This window comes from Puma concolor, chromosome B3, assembly GCF_028749965.1.
Source record: "Puma concolor isolate L17-30 chromosome B3, mPumCon1.1.hap2, whole genome shotgun sequence".
In the NCBI taxonomy this organism is placed as follows: Eukaryota; Metazoa; Chordata; class Mammalia; order Carnivora; family Felidae; genus Puma; species Puma concolor.
In genome coordinates this window covers 58,215,769-58,241,226 of record NC_141672.1, presented here as the reverse complement: position 1 = coordinate 58,241,226, position 25,458 = coordinate 58,215,769, and the positions used below count along the sequence as shown (strand labels likewise).

The window sequence follows — 25,458 nt, the reverse complement described above, 5'->3', positions numbered from 1 at the left end:
TCAAGCATTTTTTTTTTCTAAATGAAATCTCAATTTAGGTCATATCTGGTTGCTACTAAAAAATGTGGGAAAAAAAAAGCATCCACAGAAGAGTTTGTGATATAATGAATTTAGAGATGTCTGTAATGTTTATCAAACTTTAGAAACTGTGTTCTGAAGGTAATTTCATCAGCCCACAATGGGCAGAACAAAGGATTTATACTCTGGTCAACAGCATTGCCCTGTTCATGTTTTTAGGATAATCTTACTCATGCATTTTCATCAACCTCATTTATAGATAAAAACATACTGGGAACCAAGTGTTGAAGACAAAAGAAGAGGGCTGAAATGTGTAAATGAAGTATTTTAATCTTAGTAATTATCTTAGTTATTAAAGATAGATTTACTGGATACCATTCCATAGCAGCTTATAACTGATTTGGAAAATAAATACTCTGAAATGCATTTCCATTCTGGTTTCTAATGTGATTGTCAGTGTTTTCCCTTCCTTCAAATTGGCTTTTAGTCACAGAGGTGTTGTAAGTGCTAAATGGATTTGTTTAGTAGTCAGATAATGTCACAGTCACACCTTTCAAAAGCAATTTGTCATAAATGATTTTTTAGCAGTGGCTTTTATTAGGAGTTCTGCTTTGCCAAGCAATGTAATTAGTAAGCTTGTCAAGGCATGGCACAGGCACCATTAATATAATGCAGAATCCAACAATGAGTCTTAACCATTTTAACTAGGTAAATGTAAGATTAGATCATTTCCCCATATTTCATATCTGTTATAAGTATGCTCATCTTAATGAATCCTGAAATGAAACAGAACTGAAGTCATAACGCCTGTGTGTTTATATGTTTTGTTTCTTATATTAACGCAAATTCCATTGTCCCTCAGAATGATACCTCCCACGAGCAAAACTTTTCTTGTCAATAACCTGGCTGCTGGAACTATGTATGACCTGTGTGTCTTGGCAATATATGATGATGGCATCACTTCGCTCACTGCCACGAGAGTCGTGGGTTGCATCCAGTTTACTACGGAACAAGATTATGTGCGATGCCACTTCATGCAGTCCCAGTTTTTGGGAGGCACCATGATTATTATTATTGGTGGAATAATTGTAGCATCTGTGCTGGTTTTCATCATCATCCTAATGATCCGGTATAAGGTTTGCAACAATAACGGGCAACACAAGGTCACCAAGGTCAGCAATGTCTACTCTCAAACTAATGGGGCTCAAATCCAAGGCTGTAGTGTAACGCTGCCCCAGTCCATGTCCAAACAAGCTGTGGGGCATGAAGAGAATGCCCAGTGTTGTAAAGTTGCCAATGACAATGTGATACAATCTTCGGAAACTTGTTCAAGTCAGGACTCCTCTACCACTACCTCTGCTTTGCCTCCTACCTGGACTTCAAGCACTTCTGTGTCCCAGAAGCAGAAAAGAAAGACTGGCACAAAGCCAAGTACCGAACCACAGAATGAAGCCGTCACAAATGTTGAGTCCCAAAACACTAACAGGAACAACTCAACTGCATTGCAGTTAGCTAGTCGACCTCCTGATTCGGTCACAGAGGGGCCCACATCTAAAAGAGCACATTCAAAGCCAAGTAAGTTTCTCACTTTGCCTGCTGAGAGATCCAGAGCAAGGCACAGGTACTCCCTGAATGGAGGAGTAAAGGAATACTATTGTTATATTAACTCACTGAACACACGTGGACTGTGTTCTCAAAGAAGCATGTCTATGAATGCCATGTTAATTCAGTCCCACAGTTCTGATGGGCATAGTGGAAAAACAACTCTTTCAAATTCTGAGTGGATATCGGAAAGCACTGTGTAACCTAGTATTTCTTTTTAATGAAAAAGTGATTTGAAAACTCACATAGGAAATTGGAATTTGAAATTCCAGTTTTGTTTTTCTGATACATGGCTACTAGAGCCAAGATGTATAAACCTTCCAGGTATAGTTTAATACATGAAGGTAACATATATGAAGTAGTTAGGGATAAAACGTGACAGAGCAGCAGTGCCTTCTATTCTAGGGCTGGCTTCCAGGTTCTACAATAGCAGAACACTAAATAAAGGTTATCATCAGACAAAAAATGTCTTGCCTATATAAATAATGATATTTTCTCCACTCTTACAAAGGCTCACTCATGGCTGATAAATATTTTTCAATGAGTAGATTGTATATTTTTTTCAGGCAGATATTATAAAGGACAACTCTGTGTTGTTACGGTACTTAAAATACTCAATAAGTATATCCAGACAGTGTTAACATAAGTATGCTTGTAAACAACATTCTTGGTTCAGGTGCCTTAATGGTCTTATGGTCTTTCTCACCCATGCCATAGCTTTATGCCATAGCCATAGTGGGAAGCAAAAGAAAATGCAATTGATTTTGCATTTATCAAAAAAATCTAGTTCAGTTTTATGTCACATGCCACAATTTTATATGCTGCTACCTGGGCATGTGAAGGTGTTTTTGTTCATTCGGTACACATTTGCAGAATGAGTGAATTTTATGTTTTTCTTAATGTAAGTTAAAAAGAGAGACAAAAAAATAAGACTGCCTTATCAAAGGAAGGTTTATGTTTATCACTAAGTAAAATAAAAAATCCTTTTAATGGAATTCTTATTACATTTATAAGCAATATAAAGGCATTGCTCATTAACCAAATGGTGATTTCATTTTTCCCTTCTGCCTATAATTCTCAATTGGAATGTTTCTCTCTTAGAGTAAATGTATTCATTTTAACCTAAACCTGTGATAAAATTTAATTAGATATCATGCAGCTTAGTGCATCATTAAATCATGCAGCTTAATTTATCATTAAAAATGTTTAAATTTAAGGGCACCCAGGTGACTCAGTCAATTAAGTGTCCAACTCTTGGTTTTGGCCTGGGTCATGGTCTCAATGTTTGTGGGATTGAGCCCCATGTTGGGGTCTGTGCTGACAGTGCAGAGCCTGCTTGGAATTCTCTCTCTCCTTCTTTCTCTGCCCCTCCCCACTTTGCTCTGTCACTGTCAGAAATAAACATTTAAAAATTTTTAATTTAGTCAGACAATAATGTTGCTTTTTTATAAATGGCATTCCTGGACATTCACTGAAATCAAGGTCTATAGATAAATGTTCCTATTTACTCATTGAAAATCTTACATTATATGGCAACTTGATGGTAGTTTTTTAAAGATTGGTAAATGGAGGTTAATATTAAGAGGTTTCTTGATGTTTGAAGTGGGAGGTTGAGAATGAGGCTCATGTGAGAACCTTGCACAACAAAAAAAAATTAGCCATAATATAATAAGATATGTATTTTATTTATATAACATACTCCATGAGAGTAAGTTAAACACAAAGTTTATTATCTCTTACAAATCATTTTAAACATCAAAACACAGATAAGGAATGGTAGTCATTAGTTTAATTTCCTTCTACTAGAGGCATATATAAAAATGTCAGTTAATTTTAACTTGACAGAGGCACACCTTATACATGATTTATCATGATTACATTCAAAAGCAGGTAAAATTAAAGTAGTTCGAAATTATTCTCCATGCAAGTCTTGAAAGAAATTATCTAATGTGCTAGTACCAACTTAGATATTTCATAAATGCCTTCTTTGCCCCAGTTCCCTTTCTAATGTTTGCCTTTCACATTTCTAAAGTCTAATCAGCTTTCATGGGTCAGTTGTATAGTTCTTTGAGGAATAAATGAGATTACATGTGTAGTCGTATTTTGTAAAATCAAAAGCATTACTCAGAGCAAAGTGTATCTCCCACACAATTTCTGTAATCATGCTCTGATCCCAATTTAACATTTCTAATTAACTTCAAATAATTCTTCAAAAGGTGCTGAATGACAAAAGCATATCACTTTTCCCTTTCTTAGTTTTTACCTACATGGTATTAAAAAGTCCAGAATATATAAAGGCTTTCAGACTTAAAAAAATTAATCCCCAAAAAGAAATCTCTGGTATTATGAAGGTTACGGTCAAGGGGACTCTGAAATCATGCATAAAGGCCACAGTGTAACATATCTACTCCAAGCTACTGATTAACTTATTTTATATTTTTCATTTGCCTGTATTTTTTAAAATCAGTTCCCTGCTTATGTTTCAAATGAAACTTTAATTAAATATCTCTTATTTCTTATAAACATTTAGAACTCTATAACATCTAATCATGTGAAATTTATTCTGTTTGACTAAAGCCATTGAAACCATTTAATTTTTATTAGCTTTACAAGACTATTTTCAGGGTGTATTAACCAAATGCTTTGAACACTTGTTTTTAGAAGCGTTGAGAAGGCCTTATGTTTCTGCCTTTTCAAAAAGTTTATATTTTGAGAGAACAATGAAAGATTGGCCTATCAAGAGGGTCAAATGTTTTTGTTTACAACTATATGAAAAACTTTTCCACCAGGGCAATTTCAGTGTGAAGTGACTGAAAAATAAATCGTTGGGATGGTTGGAGGTTATTGAAGGTACCTGGTATAATGTCTGAAACACAGTAGTTACTCGAGTGAATGAATGGATAGATAAATAAATGAATGAAGGGGGCCAGAGACGAAGGTGCAGTAATAAGAATTTTGATTATATGCACAATGGAGATTTGTGATCTGGCTATTTTATTACTATAAGCAAGAAATTCTATCTCTTACTATTTTTCTTTCTGTTATTTCTTGCATTTCCCATTTAACCAGCTATACATATGCAATCCAAAGCATATGATTTGCTGTTGTTGATTATGTATAGGTTGTATACATTGATTTTACTTCTTTATTCTCAATTACTTTTTTTTTTATTTTTAGCCATTCTACACTGTGATTTCAGGTTGTTCAATATGAAAACTAACAAAAAATGTATTTGCAGATATTTGCTCTAAACATTTCTCTTTAATTATACGTCTTCCTGTGTTGTTTTTTGTTTCTTTTCGATAATTGTCCCCCAATTCAAAAATGCCCCAACTATTATTAAAGTAGGTCTTTTGATTTAATATATGTAATTTCTGAACATCACAAAAGGATAATGAGGCATCTAAAGCTTCCTCAAATTCCTAAGCGGAAACAGTTTGGTTTGATGAATATCATTTATTTTTACACTACAAAAAGATTAGAACAGAGGTGCATTAAATAAATAATTTAAATTAGATACAGTAATACCTTCACGGTGGCTAATTTATTTCCTGAATTATTTTTTAAACTATTAAATGCAGTCACTTAGGTTGAGGTTATAGCAAGTATTTTATGCTTTCAGACAGTTGATTTTAGGAGCTCTGTAGATGTATTTTACTAAAAATGTTTCAGAATGTATGTTGAGAATTATTATAAGCTATTTATAAACATCATAAATCTATTACCTGAATGATACATGCTTTCTCCATAAGAATTGAGAAATGTATTCCACTTATCTATAGGAATCTCTTTTTAGCTTTTCTTGAGAAGTGTTTCCTGCTTCAATTTAAAGCACTCAGGAGGTACTTACTTCCAAAGTAAATTTTAACTGTTTTATTTGCTTGTATTATTACTAAGGGGAAACTAAATATTTCATTTTTAAAAGTAAAAACCTAGAGCAATTATCACAAAATTCATAACAATTGCCTCTTAATTTCTGAATTTTACTATTTCCCCCGTGTTATTCACAATACTAAGCTTAATAATAATCATTTAAATGCCAATAGTCTAAAAAATGTCAAAAACATAAAGTATCTTACTGTGCATAGAATTGAGAAGGTAAATGGGACATTTTTTCAAGGATTGAAGATCTGAACCCATTTTCTTCCTGGTGTGACAAAATCCTACTTCTATTTTATGATGCTAAGAAAGCAGTATTTACCATATTAAGCAGAATGAAGACTACTTACGCTTTCCCTTGCTCAGTCTTCCCTTGTGTTTCAGGAAGCGCCCAGTCTTTATTCTTTAACAGTGAATGTGGATGCTTCTGCCTGTGAGTGTTTGTGGCATTTTGGGGAAAGGACTTCGGCACAGAGATAGGCTGGATGGGAAAAGGATTTTTTTCTTATCCTCCTTAGTTGATGATGATAACCATCATCATTATTTAATCATTATTATTATCATTACTATTATTGACCTTATAATGTTTGTGAGTTTAGTGTCCGTTGAGTTAAATTTATGGATAAGAAATAGCTTGTTTTTAAAATTTCATACAGAAAAGGAAAATACCCAAAATGTATGACAGGAATTTTGTGATAGTTTCAGAGCTCTGTCTTTTCAGATTACTCAGTCCTTTTCCTCCCTTACTAGAAAAGTGCGTGCTGGAACTACGAATACATTGAGTTTTGTCAAGTTTGGGGTTGTTTGTTTACTTGCTTTTTGCAACAAAAACAATCCTTGTCGCAGTACAGAAGATCACTTAATAGAGGAAGAATGGTATAAGTATTACTGTGATGGAGTCATCCTAAAAATGTGGTATTGTCTGAAGTGAGACATATATAACTGGGAGTCTGTTTAAGTATGAAATCAGCTTATTAAATTATGGTGTTAATGTATTTGCAATTTTATCAAATATTACAAATAGTCCATGTAGCAAGTAGTGTACTATTGTCTTCTGATTTTGTCAGCTATTTCAAAGTCAGATTTAGGATCTAAATTTAACCTTGATAAAACACATACACAATATATACTTATGTATCTAATATATAGATATACTAATATGTATGCTTATCAAATTAATCCTTGAAATCAGAATTTTGCATCCTGCAACATGGATTGTAATTAATGTAGCAAAATTATATTTAAATGGGCTGGCTACCAGAGTACTTATCCCAGAACAACTGCACAAACTATACTTCTTATTTATAAGATTACAATGGAATATAAGCTCTCTAGTAGAAATTTATTTTTCTGAACTTCCTAATGATCTCTACAACTTGTCTAATTTCCTCCACTCTTTTCAAGAAGGTTACTGTTGATGAATTTTAAAAATTAGCAAATTTTTTTTTCAAATATATTCAGAGAAGGTCATGAAGTCCCTTTCATTTTGTGTTTGGAAAGTGGATGTACATTTGATCTTGCCTGAAACATGAACTAGGTAGATATGTGATTCAGCTCCAGAGTATGTCCAATAAATTATTCAACTAACATGAGGGCTTATGAAATAGATTGTGTTGGCTCTACCATAATGTAATTTACTAAACATTTTTTTCCTGTATAATGTGATGTCTTATTATTGTTTTAATGTAAAACCTAATCTCCAGAGGCCATTATAAATTTCTATGAATATTTGTGTTTGAGGTTCTATAAAAAATATTTTGTACTGTTCTCTTCACACTCACCTCTGAACCCTGAAAATAACTTTTTCCTGATTTTTTTCTTATCATTGTGTCACTTCTTAATGACTAGGAGTATTTGTTTAAAAAGAGAACATTTGGAAAGAAAGAGAATGTGTGTTATGCAGGGCTATGTAATGGTATTAAACACTTACAGCCAATTGGAACATACATGTGGACATGTAAAGACAGAATGTTTACATATAGACCATTAGTGTTTTACATGAAGATAAATGGGTACTTCATAAAACATGATAGTATTTTGGGAGCTATTGAATAATGATTATCATAAATGATTATTTAATAGTCTGCATGTTGAACATGGTGAAGCTATGTTTCCTATTTTGGATTCTCTTCCTTGGTGTATCTTTTATTATTAATATATGCAACTCTAGCTGAAATGTTAACTTTGAGTAGGGAAAAATGAGTAGAAGCCTGATTCTCTTCCTGAACTCTTTCTGGAAAGTTGCATTACATAATTTCTCACTTTAGCAACTAGGACAATATTTTTAAATTTCTACGTATGTATCACGAAGTAGTCATAGACAATTATAAAGTCAATTGCAATTAGTCCAAGAACTGGTAAGTTAAAAAAAATTAGATAAATCTTTATTAAGAGAAATCTTACCAAGATTTCAGGAGGAAGAGTTTTAGGGTCTGTTTCTTAAAAGTTGAATTTGTGTATTTGTTTATGACACTGAAAATTTTATTCCCAGATGCTTTGCTGACTAATGTTGACCAGATTGTCCAGGAAACACAGGTGAGATTTTTGTTACCTGTCTCATAATTCAGCACTTAAGTGGGTATATCCTGTTATAAATAAAATTTTAAATGTTTTTTGCAAGTTTATGTAACTCCTTGAAATTTTCCATTAGAACTTACTCAATGCTCAATGATACAAACTAAAATTCAGTTTGGTTAAATGGATTTCCAGTTATTCAACTTCGACATATTTCTGGTTAACTGAACATTTCTGATTCATACTGTAAGAATAAAGGGAATACTAATGTGACTTTGGAGTCACTCTTGTAGTTAGTTATCCATGATATAATGTGCATTTTTACAAATATTTCCCAGTGTGAAGATAGTAACTTATTAAGAATGTATTAACTCCTGTCTTTGACCCCCATATCCTAATTGGAGCTGAAATGATACATTATACCTTACTGATAGTGGATGAACACAACTGTTTCAGGGTTATCTAAAATGAATGAAGCCACTATAAAATGGAGCAAAAGGCTACATATGAAATATTCATGGTATTTCTTTTGTCAACAACTGATTACTCTTCTGTTTTTTTTCACTTGTTTGTGTGTTCGGTTTTTGTTTTTTGTTTTTTTTTTTCCTTCTTGGAAGTTTCAAATGAGTATTTGATTCCTGCATTTTAATTGGATCAGAATGTGTGCTTCCAGAGTGGAATAGCACTTTAACAATCTGTTCACACAGCTGGAAGCATCAGCCATTTGCTTAAGTTTTGGCACAGAAAAAATATTCTGCTTTTAAAAGTTCTAAAAAAGGCCACTGATTTATTTTCTAGTAGTAAAAATAGGGCCTTGTTTTTGTTTTTTGTTTTTTTTTTAACATTTTGCATTTAAAAAAGAATAACTTGGGCAATCATTCAGGGTTTCCCCTAATGAATTTGACTCCCAAATCAAACACTTTTTCCTGCATCATCCCTTTAGTGAGTTCAGGATCCCATTCCCAGGTTGCAAAAATAAACAGAGACACTGGAAACAATCAATAGCAGAATATGTGGTACATACTCTGAGTTCTATGTTGTGTCCTCAGCTGACCTGCGTTAAGGTGCGTTGTATCATCAGCACCTAGCAGTTTGCTTTCTCATTCTGAAACTCTCTCCCTCTCTTTCTGCCTCCTTTACTCACCACCCCTCTCCTCCTCTACCCCCGCCTGTGGCTTCCAAAACTCCATTTATCATGTAACTTTGGACATCTAGCTGTTTTGAAAGAGAATATCTTTAGAAAGGAATTAGAAAGTAGATGGTTAACCTATCAGAAGCACAATCCAGAAGGGTGCTGATTGTTATATAAGGATTGGAAGAGTCATTTTTCAATTATGAATTAATTTCCCAAATGTTTACATTTCACAGGACATATTACATAGTATTGTGTTTATTTCACTATGTTATTAGAAGTCAAATTTGGATAAAAGCAATTTCCTCGGGAGTTTGCATATTTCTCTAGATAGTACAGGTTTTGCCAATGAGATAAGTATGTAAAATTTCCAATAATGACTTTCTTTGTCCTAAAGTAGTTAGTATGAATTATAAAAACATTCAAAAACCTAGAAAAAATGTAAAAGTAAATACATATCTGTTAAACCTACCATACCATTATCTAGTATATAATCTTTCAGTGATTTGTCATTTCTACGTGAACTGAATTCATGTGTACATATGTGTGGCATGTATTAGATTTATATAATGAATGTGTATATGTGGAATATGTCACTCTTTAAAAAAATATTCTGAGTCTTTCTTTAGTTCCCTTTATGAAACAAACTGTCCTAGAAACTTTTTTTCCGCGTTGGCTATTTTTTTTTTTCCTATAAGCGTTACCAAGAAAAACAAATCCACAGGCAAAGAATAATTTTAACAGAATTTACTGGCAATACATCATTCACTCATAAAAAAAAAAGAGAGAGAAAAGAAAAGAAAACTCCTTGCTACATTTCTGTTATCAGATTGAAATCACTGTGAGACTGCAGTGTAACTAGTCTTGGTACTTACATGGTAAATGATTTCTGCCATAGCCAGCCTATCATTTCTATAACTGTCAATGCATCCAGTGAAGCTCCTTCAAGGAGACTGACCTGTGAGCTTAGTGTTCTCATGGTGTTTCTTGGCTTTCAGCAATAGCTCACCCTGGGTGGGTGGAGTGAGGTAGAGCTGGCAGAGATGTCTGGTGCTCACAGCTTCCCAGCTCTTTTTTGAGGTGGTGGGGGGTGGGGAGGAAGAGAGATGAAGGGATATAAATTTTTATTTTAAGTTTATATTTCCTGCAGGATGGTAACAAATGCTGTTTACTACCCAAAGGCAAAATTTAAATTAAAATTCTACGTATGTATATATACAGTAAAAGTAAGCAAGAAACAAACAAAAAACACCCTAGAACACATTTTTTGTTTTTAATATAACAAAAATGTTAACCATGGCAACCATATTAAATTAACTATACCACAGTCCCTCATAGAACGTCAAAGTCTAATAGGAAGGTACATGGATGACAGAAAAGTTTCATCTAGTCAGTGGTTTAGGTGTTCCTCATACTGATATATCTGCTAAGATAATTTTTCCCCAAGGATGAAGAGTTAATACATGTATACATTTTCATTTCCATTAGCAAGAATACACCCTATGCCAAATTTTCCCCTTAAGACCTTTACTGCATATGTATAGAAATAGAGTGAACTTGGAAAATATCTAGTATATGACGTATGATCCTTCTATAATAAAATTTTAGGATTCTAATCACACTAAGACGAATTGACAGCAAAGGGAAGAGGAGTCATTGATAAAACTGGTGATAATTACGTGTAAACTGGCACTCACATATAAAGTAATCTTGTGTTTGAAAAGATTGTTATACTTCAGATAAATAGAGTAAAACAATTGATATGCCATGTTTAGAAGTTAAAATAGGAACAATTGACTAGTTGCATTTATAATGAAAATGCCTTAAGTAAACTTTTCTTTAAAAGTATTTGGCAAATTCAGACCAACAAAATAAGTCCATTGTGTGTGTGTATCTGTGTGTGTAAGTATGCACAAGAAATTCCCCTAATTCTGCAACTGCTTGCACCAGCCTTTAAGGTAATAGCTTCCTGATTCTAATTAATTTGACTTCTGATTATTCTGTTTAGTACCAATTAAGGTATTTAACCGATTTACACTTTATCATAAAATTCCTGCTACAGATGCAATAACCATGATAAGAGTTCAGTTCTTTTATGGAAAGTATTAAGATATAAATGAATAAAAGTTAGTGATGCTGATTGTAAAGAAACAGTGACATTTTAATACAGGGTTAGGAAAAAAATATGAAATAAGAGCAAAACAGCAAAGCAAATGTATATTTATGATCCAGATATCTTTCCAATGTTATTTCCCAGTAAAAATGACCAATATAAAATACTTGGTTCTGTAACTTTTCTTTCCTATGATATTCCCTTCAAATGAAATTTTTAAAAATAAGAATGATAGAACAGGCACATATGCACATATGTAGAAACCATTTAACTATTTTTATAATAATTAAAGCATACTTTTGACATTAATTTGAATGTTACAGTATATAAGAAAAAAATAGAACCCTAATGTCAATAATGACTTCTAGAAATAATTTCCTTCTTGGTTAGATATCCTAACTATACAAGATAAAAATCATTCATAGTTCTTAACTGCATTCTGAATAAGGGTAGTAACAGCATTTTCCCACAATACATTCAAATCAGGACATTTTTTCTTCTCCTAATATTGGGGTAGCTTTAATTTCCTCTTTTCTTTGTAGTACTGTTAATAAGACTATCTGTCCATAATATTTTGCATGATATCATTTCACTGTTAAATAACGACCATTACCAAAAACATCCTGAGCTTATCTCAAATTCATTGTTGTTAGTTCTTGTAAAATTTTAACATAATTATTATAGTCTATTTTGCTTTTTTTCCCTTTGTGATGCTCTTATAATTTGGTGCTCATATTTAGATCTTTATGGAATCATTGTAAGAGTTTGCCTATTGATAAGTAAAAAGTGTTATTTTTAATATCCTACATATATAAGTTTTTATTCAGTTTCATATTATGTCATCATTTCAATAATGGTAGTAACTTCAGGGTAAGCAAATTCAGACCATAATTTCTAAAACTGCTAATTGTCTAATATTTGAAATGAACAGCTTTTATAAAAGCCATAATTTCATAGTTTGTTAGTAATGTTTTATGTAATTTGGAAGTGCATCAAAAACTCTTTAAAATATGTAAGCTTATACAACCATTAACTTGATATTAAAATAGATTCTTTATTCTGGAAGGGTTTATTATTCCTAAAATCAAACTAGTTATACTGCCCACTATTTTTCTTCTAAGTGTATTGTGTGGTTTTTATATTACTACTTCTGCGAACTTTGGTATGGTACAACTACATCTTTTTACTCTCAAAAGGGACATATGATTGGAAATACAAACAGAAATAAATTCTCGTAATCCAATTTCACCAAAATAAGCAAGCTATACTGTGAACCCAATAGATATGAATTTAGATATAATCCCATTGTAATTTAAAGTGATTTTGGAATGTTTTTCTTAGAACATTCCAGATAAACAATGATATCTATATTTCAGTAGTTTCTAAGGTAATTATTTTTTATAAATAGGTTTTACATCTATTACCTACTAACAGTGTTCAAACGTTGTGTAAATCTTTTGTTAAATAATTTTCAAAAATTATTGTTTATACCAAAAATAACTTCAACTCTGTAGATGAAATATTTTTCCTTTTTTTAAAAAATGTTTTATTTTTAAGTAATCTCTACACCTAATGTGGGGCTTGAACACACAACCTCGAGATTAAGAGTCATACACTGTACCAACTCTGCCAGCTAGGCACCCCCAGATGAAATATTTTCTTAAATAAAACATCTCTACAGTATTTTCCTACCTTTATCGCATCAAGTGTGTTCTACTCCAAATATGTTCTACATCAGCATTTTGATATACAATATGCTTCTATATTTCATGATTCATTTGTGCCATGCATTTTATAACCCGCAACTTGTAAACATGTAGTTGTTTTTGAATGGCGAGGAGAAAATTACATCTATTTCATATTTATGAAATTATATATTTCTCAAAAATTCTTTTTCATCTCCATCAAAGATAGAATTTATAGGCATGTCTTAAATCTATGATACTGAGAACCCACATTAGAGGAAAAAATTTTACTGTTTGATATTTAAATATTTTTATATTGTTTTACTCAAAATTATATTAACTATGGATTGTCTTTCTTGTGCATTATTGTCATTTTACATATTTATTTTTTCTGTGGGTGAGGAACTAATTTATGAAGAGGAATAATAGTCTTCACTGACATTTCATGTATAATTAAATTTTATAAAATTTCAATATGATACAAAACTCTCAACAGACTATACTTAAAAAGTAGAGATCACTTAGGTTTTATGTGTGATGAACAAATGTGATCTAATATGCTTATAGTTTTAAAACCAGTATGATTATTTATTAAAATTTAAGTGGTGTGCACTAATGAATACAATTATTATTTTTTCTTAATTGAGAATATAAATGTGAAAAACATAGTAAGGGAAAATGACTTTCCACAATTTGCCTTTGACTTGCATAACTATTTAGGCTTAATACATTTAGATTTCTTTTTAAAATGAGACTCTTTTATATATTCACCAATTTGAAATTACCAAATAACATTTGAAGAGCTGATGTGCGTGTCTAGATAGTTTTTAGGGGTGTATCTTGTATTTTATGGCAAAAAACTCCTGCCTAGGTACTTATAGTTCAGTAACTTCTAAATTGCCAGCACAATGATCTTATTACCTGTGTATTTTCTCTTTGTTTCTTTTTCTTTTTCTTTCTTTCTTCTCTTTCTTTCTTTCTTTCTTTCTTTCTTTCTTTCTTTCTTTCTTTCTTTTATTTTAGAGGCTGGAGTTAATCTGAAGAGCACTACTTCTTTCTCTCCTGAAAAAAGTTGCCACTGATATTTTTACTGGATAAAATTTAAACATGTTTCAATTCACAAAGGCCAATTGTTGAACTGGTGTCCTAGAAGAAATTGTTCACAGGAGCCGAAGCAGAAGTCTCTGATGCTGGTGGAACTGGCTCTATCAGACCATGGTTCATCCTCTTTTAAAGCCAAAATTTTTTTTTTTCTTCTGGCCTACAAGTATTTTCTTTTTTTTAAAGAAGGAAAGAGAAAAGCCTACACTGGCATCGAGTTCTGTATCAATCCATGTTACATTGCCATCCATGATTTAAGACTGTAGAATCTTGAATAATCTATATCACTTTAACAAATAAATGTTTTACTATGACAGAATTTGTACAGTGCCTGATTTGTGGAAATATCAGTTGCTTCAAGTATGAATGGTGAAATGATGACTGTAAGAACTAATAATACTATTTTACATTTATGTAATGCAAAACCTTAAGGAATCACAATTGCTTTATAATACTGGAACTATTTCTGCCGTGACTGAAGCTCACCCACGTCTGTGGGAGAGCAGTACAGCTATTTAAAAAGCTTTACAGCAGTTTTATGCTTCAGTGTAAGACAGTGATGAGGGATCTCTTCTCCTAGTGGAACTGCAGAAAGCATCAAGGTAGGCATGTATGGTAATTAATCCAAATTGATGCATTGCTCTTCTGGAGAGCCAGGGCAAAGAATTTTAGTAATTTTAGGCCTTATGTTTCATGGTAAGTGCCCATTTCTCCAATTTTGCACAATTGCAAATAAAGAAAATTAAGAAGTAAATAAAGGGTAGATAAAGAAGAACAGACATCTGGTTTAACACCAGCATAAATAAGAGGAAGACATTTCCGTGGCCAATAAATGTTAATACAATCTTATTTAAGCAGTATCCAAGCCTAGCATTTAAGGGCCATCCCTGGTAACAAGGCAGGCCTGAGCTCAAACTCTACATCTGAGCAAATTTGGCCAATCACCTACCTTTTCGTGTTCTCACAGAAGAAATATTGTAAAATTTGAAAACGTATATAAACTTATCCCTGTATTTGTTAAGCAATAAGTTCAATTAAAAACTAGTATTAGCATTGCCATTAGCCATTGAATTCAGATTCTCTAAAATATTAGATTTTATTTCTGTTCCTTTACAATTTTATTAGTTGTCAATCATCAAAAGCAATATGTAGTTTAAATTTTTTAAAAACACGGAAAACTGTCTTTTAAGAAATTTAGGTTATCTCTTAGCCCTTCCACATCTCTTAGACTGTTAAAAATATCCAACCATCCAAAGAGAGGTTACAGATTATTAGCCTTTAGATGGTACTTGAAATCTGCTCAGAGCCTAACTACACTAAACAATCTAAAGAGGTGCGCACATACACTCACTCCAGACACACCCAATGCATGCTTGGAACAGAAGTAAGTTGAAATGACTCTGGGCAAATTGTTCATTCTCTCTGTTTCCTGGCAACTCTAATTCTCTGAGCAATTCTGTTCGTGTGTGTACATGTATATGTGCATGGATAAATGTTTATGGTGACAAAGACACAAAATGAACACTATGCATTTGCAAATCTATTCCTGATATATACAGCTTTTCTCCTCAAATATAAAGCTTCAGGAACACAAATGGCTTTCCTGGATCTCAGTGCAGAGTTCAACTTTTTAAGGTCTTTCTCAGGAAAACCTGCTAACTTTTCTTCAAGAACGTTCTCCTGTTTATCTTTGAATTTCTTCTGCTGTCTGGGACTGATTCTTTCCTATTTTGACATTTTTCTTGATGATAATGTAGCCTGACCTTCACTTCTTTAGGACTTTCACACTATTGTGTTCCAAGGAACATGAGTTTCAGTGTGTTAGAACTAAAATTACATTTAATAATTTTAAGTCTTCATCTTGCATCCCCTACACCTGAACTAAAACTTTCATTTATGCAAACATTCAAACAACATTAATCAGGCCCTCATATTGTACATATTTTCTCTTTTTGAAATATTGTTTGTAAGGAAGACTGAGGCCCAGGTCTCTGATTCTGTAAGTATGCAATACTCAATTGTTTATGGGCAGATATTTACTTCTTATACAATGAGATTCAGAGAACACAAATGCACACCCTTAATAGGAATAATGATCACAAGTTAAAGTTTTGCAAAAAAGCAACAAAATAATATTTTGAGGATAAGTAGGAATAATTTCTTTAGCTGAGCTTATAATGTCACAAGGGTAATTTAATGGGTGGTAAAAAGTCTCACCTGAAGTTATTGAATATGCATTGGAAACCACTTCTATTTTCCTGTTATTCTACATTCCTGAGTAATACTGGAAGTAACCCAGCTGCTATAAATATATATTGTGTTAACATGAATATTTGAAGTTCACATTATGGAATAGGTTATACATAATATAAACCACATCAAAAATACAAGAAAATGAAACAAAAGAATTTTGAATGCAGCATCAGTAGAGTTTGTGAGACATGAAAATGGCCTGAAAACCATAGTTTATATTTTGAAATTCTACAGTCATGGTTTTTGTTTTTTTGTTTTTTTGTTTTTTTTTTTTTTTAAATTTTTTTTTTCAACATTTATTTATTTTTGGGACAGAGAGAGACAGAGCATGAACGGGGGAGGGGCAGAGAGAGAGGGAGACACAGAATCGGAAACAGGCTCCAGGCTCTGAGCCATCAGCCCAGAGCCCGACGCGGGGCTCGAACTCCCGGACCGCGAGATCGTGACCTGGCTGAAGTCGGACGCTTAACCGACTGCGCCACCCAGGCGCCCCTACAGTCATGGTTTTTGAAATCCATGATTTGTAGAACCAGAGTTTAGTAATAAAGCATCATTGTTGGTGTTGAAAGGAAAACTCAAATAATTTTAATTTTCCGCTTTATTTGTGATTTAGTAGCTTTAAATTTAGTTTTACAACTTTTTTTGTCCAATTATGTAAAAACCCCATTTCATATATATAGAATATTTTGTGACAGATTCTTGGTTTGTTTTGTCCAAAATATATTCAGATTATTTCTACTTTTACTTTCTATAAGTTAGGAATTTATTCCTTTTTTTATTTCCAAAATATACTTATACTGACATCGCATAGATCTACTCAGCAAATGGGGCCTGTGTGTGTGTGTGTGTGTGTGTGTGTGTCTATTAAGGCATATGCAATTATTTAAAAATACAAGTGATACAGAATATATTATGTACAACCAAAGTAAAAGTCCCTAACTTATGATTGCTTTATTTGATATACAAGTATAATATATAAGGAAACTACATTAGATTTTTTATAAAAGCGTTTTTTTATTGTGGAAAATATATATGACATAAAATTTGATATTTTAGCCATTTTAAGTGTATGATTCAATGGCATTAATTACATTCACAATGTTGTACAATCATCACCAGTATTTTAAAAACATTCTTATCAGCCCATACACAGAATCTGTAGCCATTAAGCAATAATATCCATTCTCCTTCTTTCAGTCTCTGGTAAACTCTAATCAACTTTCTCTATGAATTTGCCTATTCTAGATATTTTATGCTAGTTGGATCATCAATTGTTCTTTTTGTCTGGCTTATTCCATTTACCATAGTGTTTCCAAGGTTCATCCATGTTGAAGATATATCATCAGAACTTTTTATGGCTGATAATATTCCAGGAATATATGTAGCATATTTTGTTTATCCATTCATCTTTTGATGGACACCGTGTTGTTCCCGTCTTATGGGCACTGTGAATCATGCTAAAATGAACATTGGTATTCAACTACATATTTAGGTGTCAGTTTTCAATTCTTTTAATTGAATTGCTGGGTCATAAAATAATTTTATGTTACAATTTTACCTTTTGAAGGACTGTCAGGCTGTTTTCCACTGTGGCTACACCATTTTACATTCATTCCAGTAATGTGCATTTGTTCCAATTTCCCCATATTTATAATTTTCAATTTTTTAGTCATCCCAGTGGTGTGGATTATCTCATTGTGATATTGAATTGCATTTCCCTAATCAATAATGATATTGAACTTCTTTTCATGTGCTTGACCATTTGCATATCTTCTCTGGAGAAATGCCAACTCAAGTTCTTTGCCCATTGTTAATCTATATTGTTGTTATGGAGTTGAAGGCATTCTTTATATCTTCTGGATACTAACCCCTTCTCAGATATATTATTTGCAACTACTGTTTTCCATTCTGGGTTTTTAGCTTTCTTGGTATTATATCCTTTGATGAACAAAAACATTTAATTTTTATGAAGTCCTGTTCTGTATTTTTATCTGCCGTTGTGCTTTTTTGTTGTCGTATCTAATAATTCTTTGCCTGGCCCAAGGTCATCAAAATTTATCTCTATGTATTTCTCTAAGAGCTTTATGTTTTTACCTCTTATATTTAGATTATTGATCCATTTTGAATAAGTTTTTGTGTATGTTTTGAGGTAAAGCCCTGATATTATTCTGTTGGTTGTGGAAATCCACTTAGTTGTCCCAGCAACATCTGTCCCAGAAAAAGTATTTTTTCCCTATTGAATGGATTTGGCAGGCCGGTCAAAAATCAGTTGACCACAGATGTATTTATTTCTAGAGTCTATATTCTATCCCTTAGGTATATATGTTTGTTTTTATGTCAGTACTCATAATATTTTGATCACTGTAGCTTTGTAGGCTTTGAAACCAGAAGTATGAGTTCTGCAACTTTGTTCTTTTTCAAAATGGTTTGGCTACTCTGGGCTACTTGCAGTTCCAAATGAATTGTAGGATTGGCTTTTCCTTTTCTGCAAAGCAGCAGTTAGAATTTTGATAGGAATTCCAATGAACCTATAGATCATTTGGGAAATACTGATATCATAACAATAATTGAATTTTTCAATCCATGAACATGACATGTCTTTCCATTTACTTGTGGCTTTTTTAATTTCTCTCAACAATGTTTTATAGTATACAGTGCACAAGTCTTTCATCTCCTTAAATAAGTATTTTATTCTTTTCATGTTCTTGTAAGTGGAATTGCTTTTTAATTTCTTTTGTGGATTCTTCATTGTGTATATTAAAAAATAACTAATTTCTGGGTGTTAATCTTGTACCCGGCAACTTGTTTGAATTTGTTAACTCTAGTAGTTTTCTTATGAATTCTTTGGGTTGTCTATATATAGAATCATAACATATATGAATAGAGATAGTTTACTTCTTCCTTTCCTATTTTAGTTTTCTTGTCATTTCTTTTCTTTTTTCTTTTTTGTCTAATTGCTCTTGCTACAAATACAGTACAAAATTGAAGAGCACTGGTGAAAACAGCCATCCTTGTGTTACGTTTTATTTTAAAGGAAAATTTTCAGTCTTTCAAGATGAGTATGATGTAGACTGTGGGTTTTTCAAACTGGGCTTTATTTTGTTGAGGAAGTTCCCTTCTGTTCCTAGTTTTCTGGTGTTTTCATCATGAAAGGGTGTTAAGTTTTTTTTCAAATGATTTTTGGTGTCATTGTCTTGTGTTTAGTTTTAACTTCATCCTATTAATGTGGTATATTACATTGGTTTTCTTATCTTTAACCCTTAGCATCTCTAGGATAAATTCCACATGGTCATGATATATAAACCTTTTAATATGCTGTTGTATTTGTTTTGCCAGTATTTGTTAAGGATTTTTGCATCTCTATACACTATGGATGTTGGTGTGTAGTTTTATTTCCTTATGATGTCTTTATCTGATGTTAGTATCAGGTAATGCTGGCCTCTCAGAATGAGTTAGGAAGTGTTTCCTCCTCTTCTATTTTCTGGAAAAGTTTGAAAAGAATTGGTGTAAATTCTTCTTTTACTGTTTCACAGAATTTGCTAGTGAAACCATCTGGTCCTAGAGTATCTTTGTTGGAAGATTTTGGATTATTGATTTAATTTTTTATTATAGGTATGTTGAGATTTTCTATTTACTCTTGAGTCAGTTTGGATAATTTATGTATTTCTAGGAGCTTGTCACTTTCATCTAAGCTATCTAATTTGTTGATGTACAATTTTACCTAGTACTCACCTATAATTCTTTTTGTTTCTGCAAGGTCACTTTTCTCCATTTTTGAAAGTGGCTTATTGAAGTCTCCAAGTATTACTGTAGTACTATTTATCTTTTCAATTCTCTCCAGTGTTGCTTCATATATTTTAAGCCACTGTTTGCTAGTATGTATACATTACAATTGTTATACTCTCTTGATAATATGATTGGTTTTGGAATGTTCTTCAGTGTCATAAATCTGATTATCATAATTGTTTTTTTTTAATTTTTTAATGTTTATTTATTTTGAGAGAGAGACAGAGAGAGACAGAGAGAGACAGAGACAGAGACAGAGACAGAGTGTGAGTGGGGGAGGGACAGAAAGAGAAGGATACACAGAATCTGAAGTGGATTTTAGGCTCTGAGCTGTCAGCACAAGCCTGATGCGAGGCTTGAACCCACAAACTGTGAGATCATGACCCGAGCTAAAGTCAGACTCTCAACCGACTGAGCCACTCAGGTGCCCCTGATTATCCTAATTGTTAACTAAATGAATTTATTCTGAGTATACTAAGTTCATTGTCACATCTATTTCACTTTTTCTCAACCCCAAGTATAATTGGTTTCTTTGTTATATCATATACTAACCCTCATCTTTCATTTCTGTCCTAATTGAAATCCAGTTTTAAGACTTAACACTCATCTCAAACCTCAGTCTTATTAACTAATATGCCAGTCTCTTTGTCAATAATGTATACCAACATCTTGGAGACTGCCCCCACAACCATCATTCTCAAATGCCAGCAAAGATCTTTCTCTACATATACATTAGTGAAATGGGTCATTAACAAACTAATTTGTCTTTATGATTTGAATACTGACATAAAAATTAAGAGAGCACAAAAAAGTATATAATGCTTTCCAAAAAGAATGCATAATTTATCTATGCTCATAAATCATTCACAATCTTTAGTAGCACAACATTGTGAATACCTGTAAAAACCAACAATAAGTACTCTAAATATATTACTGTAGCACAAATGCCCATCAGTGGAATTCATGAAGTCTTTTGAAATAGTTTTTTAAGCTGTCTCCTTGTTGTCTTTATAAGGAAAAGGAGGGTCAGGGATACCTATTCAGATAGGGCATAACATATTGCATGACCCCTAGGAAGTATGAGATGTGCAAATGTCTAGAATAAGAAAATAATAAAGTGGGTCTGACTTTCCGACTTGAACTAATAAAATAAAATTGGTGCATTAAGAGTCATAGGTTATCATATTTAACAATTTAGATATAAAAGTTTAGTTGAATGTGATTGGAAACTTTTTATTTGAATGAGTTTCTGAGGGGAGTGGCTTAGAGAATGTTCACAGGAAATCTCTAATTGCTGGAAAGACTATTTTATTTCTAAGGGAAGATTTCAAAGTCTTTATCAAACTTGTTCAATTCTGCAACCATTTATTCAGCATTTAATTTGTCCTGTGTCTGGTACTATCCACTGGGGATAAAGAAATAAATGACTCAAATATTCATATTTAGGTGGAAGGTAAATATATAGATGTGTTGTTTAGTCTATTCAAGCTGCTCTAACAAAATACCACACACTGGGTAGCTTATACATGGTGGAAATTTATTGCTCACAGTTCTGAATTTAGTTGCATCCTGGTAAAGTCCCTCTTCCTGATTCTTAGCTTGTGCCTTGTTGCTGTGTCCTCCCATGGTGGAAGGAGCTAGGAATTTCTCTGAAGTCTCTTTTATAAGGCACTAATCCAATCAAGGGTGTTCTACCTTCCAGATCTAAGCACTACCCAAAGGCCTACCAATTCCTAATACTATTATCTTGGGCATTAAGATTGCAACATATTAATTGGGTGTGGGGAGAAACACCAACAGTAAGACATATGCTTACATAAGAAGTGACATTATTAGGGATTTAGAACCACAACTGTATGGAAGCAGAGTACAAACCAATCCAATGACCCTCTGAGCAAAAGAGGTAAAAAATAGCTTATCCTACTGGTGCTACTTAAAATGAATAAAATTGTTCTCAAAAGAAACTTCACAGGTCACAAGGGAGTGGCATGATACAGTCAAAATGCTGATGGAAAAAATCTGCAGCCAAGAATATTCTACCCAGCAAGACTATCATTCAGAATAGAAGGAGAGACAGAGTTTCCCAGACGAAAACTAAAGCAGTTCATGACCACTAAAATGAGTAAGATTGAATAATGTCCCTAAATCAAAATTCTGTTTATGGAACCACAAGACTTTCTGATCCTTTTTGAAACCACCCTCAGTACTTTACTACATCAACTCAAACTATCTTCACCAAGCCCTGAACTTCATGTCCTCTTGTGTTATTTATTAGAAATGTGTACCTTCCTCTTTAGACTTGAAATTCTTTTGATCAGGTATTACATCCTATTTAATTTTGGATCTCTTAGGATGCTCAGTAGAGTACTTTGAATATACAAGACAAATCCTATATGTTTGCTATATAAATATATTGCAATAGTAGCTACCTACAGAAAGAACTGAAAAATGACAAATTTGGAGTCAGCTATAAGAATGGGGAAGAGTCGATGATGAGATTAGGGTGATAGCTAAGAAAAATTGAAACAAGATACAAAAATGCCAAAAGAATCTTCATTTATTCATTACATAAGCATGTTATTTTTATTAACAAATATTTGTTATAACTTTGTGCTTCTTAATCTTTTAGGTGATCAAGATAGAGAATAAGTGACATTTGAATATCTATGTGTTATATCAAATTAATTTAATAAATATCATAAGAAATTTTGTTCTTGGTCTAAGACAGTTTATTTTTATAGGAGTAGATAGATGCATCAACAGCAAGTTCTAAAACAAGACATACTATATGCACAATAAGCATAAAAGACACACTGTGAAAAACAAAGATAAATAAATGATTACAAAGAATTGTGTGGTTCTGAGTTTGGGATCTCATAGTGTGGTGATTAATGTTGAGGGTAATAGAAAAGATGAGTGATATAAAGTGTAATTTCCACTTTCTTAATGTGTGTGATATTGTGATTTATATTGTATTTGCTCTTGTCTTAGCACAGAGCTTCTAAAATTCTTAGAATTTCCCCAGTGATGAGACACATAAATGTGTCTTTTGTAATGTTAATGAGGTGACTTTTGTCCCATATCTAAGGAAGGAGGCTGGTTGCCAGGAGATCCAACCATGTGATTAGAGGGTTGGAATTTTCAATTTCATCCACCCACCTTAACCCTTGTATTCCCACCTGGGCAGCGAAGAGGGGCTGGAGGTTTAATTAGTTCCAGTACCAATGATTTAATCAATCATGGCTCTGTAATAGTCTTCATAAAAACCCAAAAGGATTGAGTTCAGAATGTCTAGGTTGGTGAACACATAATGATTTGGGGAGAGTGGTATGCTGAGAAAGGCATGGAAACTCTGTGTCCTTTCCCCATATCTTGCCCTATGAATTTCTTCCATCTGGATGTTCTTGGGTTATATCCTTTTATAGTAAAGGGGTAGTCTAATGAGTAAAATGATTCCCTCAAGTATGTGAGCTGCTTTAGTGAATTAATTAAACCCAAGGAGGGGGTCATGGGAACCTCTGATCTACAACAGGCCCATCAGAAGTACAGGTAATAACCTAGGCTTGGGATTGGCATCCTGAGGTGGAGGGAATTATTGGAACCTCCAACTTGTAGCCAGGAGGTCAGAAGCACAGGTGACATTCTGGGATTGTGACTGGTGTCTACAGGGAGAAACAATCTTAGAGGACTGAACCTTTAACCATGAAATCTGATGATATCTTCAAGTAGATAGGCATTAAAATTGAATGGAGTTGTAGGGACACCCAGAAGGTGTCCAGATAATTGCTTGTTGCTATGGGAAAATTCTCCCATTGGAATTGGTAACCAGAACCTATTTTAAAATGTAGAATTTTGAATGATAATAATAGTAAAATTTGGAGCTTTGACACTGGGTATATGTAACTACATACGATATAAAATCAAATTTAAATTAATAGTCTTAGGTGCTTAACTATCCTTCTCTTGCTCTTCTCTAGGAAAAGAAACTTATTTTCTTTCCTGAAGTCACTGCAGTCTTCCCACAATATTTCTGTGTCATCCTCTTTATGATTAGTTTACCCAAATTACTTCCTAGATTTGCCTTTCAAAAACTGCTTAATGCTTCCCTATGGTGGCTCTCTTGACTGAACTAAAGGGTATGAGTCAAGTGAATTAAACCATACATCTTTGGCAACTGTGAATAGCTAAAATTGGCTGTATATATTTTCTAAATATTTCAATGCTTGGTGGGTTTTTCATCGTGTTTTATTTATTTATTTATTTATTTATTTATGTATTTATTTTACTGTTTTTGTTAGCATTAATTTGTGTTTTACTTTATTAAATTAGTAAATAAATAAACTGCCATTGTAAAAGGTAAATAAACCAAAGCTTATTTTACTTTAAATGTCTCAAGAATAGGAATTTTTGCCAATAATTTCATGCTGGTGTCCTTTTAATGCTCTACTATTTTTTTTCTATTAACTTACGGACAATTGCTTGAATAAATTGGAGTCAAGAACTAGAATGATAATTTTTTTAATTTTTATTTTTAAAACATAATTTCTAATAACATGGGAAATCAAAATTTGCAGTGATACTATATTTGGATGCAAATATAGTATCATTTATATCTCTGATATTGTAATCCAAAAACCCTTTTACTTGTTTACATGGTAAATGAAACCTGTAATAACTAAATACCAACACTCCAATCTTGTTTTGGGCAGATTATTTGAAACAATACAATTTGATCATTCTAAATTCCCATTCTATGGTCCAATTGCCCTATTACTTTCCCTACTCTCTTTTATTCAAGAATGAGTAACACAATGTAGACAAACCTTTTTTTCAAAAGAGTATCTTCAACATTTTTTAAGTGACTCTTGTCTCTACATTTCTCAAACTTTAGCAGACATCAGAATTATCTCAGAAATAAATCTATTTTGGGGCGCCTGGGTGGCGCAGTCGGTTGGGCGTCCGACTTCAGCCAGGTCACGATCTCGCGGTCCGTGAGTTCGAGCCCCGCGTCAGGCTCTGGGCTGATGGCTCAGAGCCTGGAGCCTGTTTCCGATTCTGTGTCTCCCTCTCTCTCTGCCCCTCCCCCGTTCATGCTCTGTCTCTCTCTGTCCCAAAAATAAATAAACGTTGAAAAAAAAAAAAAAAAATTTAAAAAAAAAAAAAAAAAAAAAAAAAAAAAAGAAATAAATCTATTTTGGGTTTTCACTGCCGCTTCAGATAATCTATGTGGGGGCAAAGTATCTCAATAATTTGCAACTTCCACCCATCATGTAAATCACAGTTTACTCTTCCATGCTAACTTATTGAAAAATTGGTCACAATTTTTAATTATATAAATGTAATATTCTAAAACTCCAAATGCCAAAAAATTATTA

General features: G+C 32.8%; 1 protein-coding gene across 4 annotated transcripts in view; it reads left to right on the top strand.

The window, feature by feature from the left end:
• LRFN5 (leucine rich repeat and fibronectin type III domain containing 5) overlaps positions 1–14,363 on the top strand; it is a 250,282-nt gene extending 235,919 nt beyond the window's left edge. For 3 of the 4 annotated variants that reach the window (XM_086709852.1, XM_086709854.1, XM_086709853.1), the window contains one exon: positions 881–2,179. In XM_086709852.1, coding sequence (XP_086565978.1) covers positions 881–1,823 — 943 coding nt within the window. In that variant the 3' untranslated portion in view covers positions 1,824–2,179. Of the gene's footprint in view, positions 1–880; positions 2,180–7,990; positions 8,035–13,966 lie in introns of those variants that run through there. The other variant, XM_025919310.2, reaches the window with a different exon arrangement.
• The last annotated feature ends 11,095 nt before the right edge of the window (positions 14,364–25,458 follow it).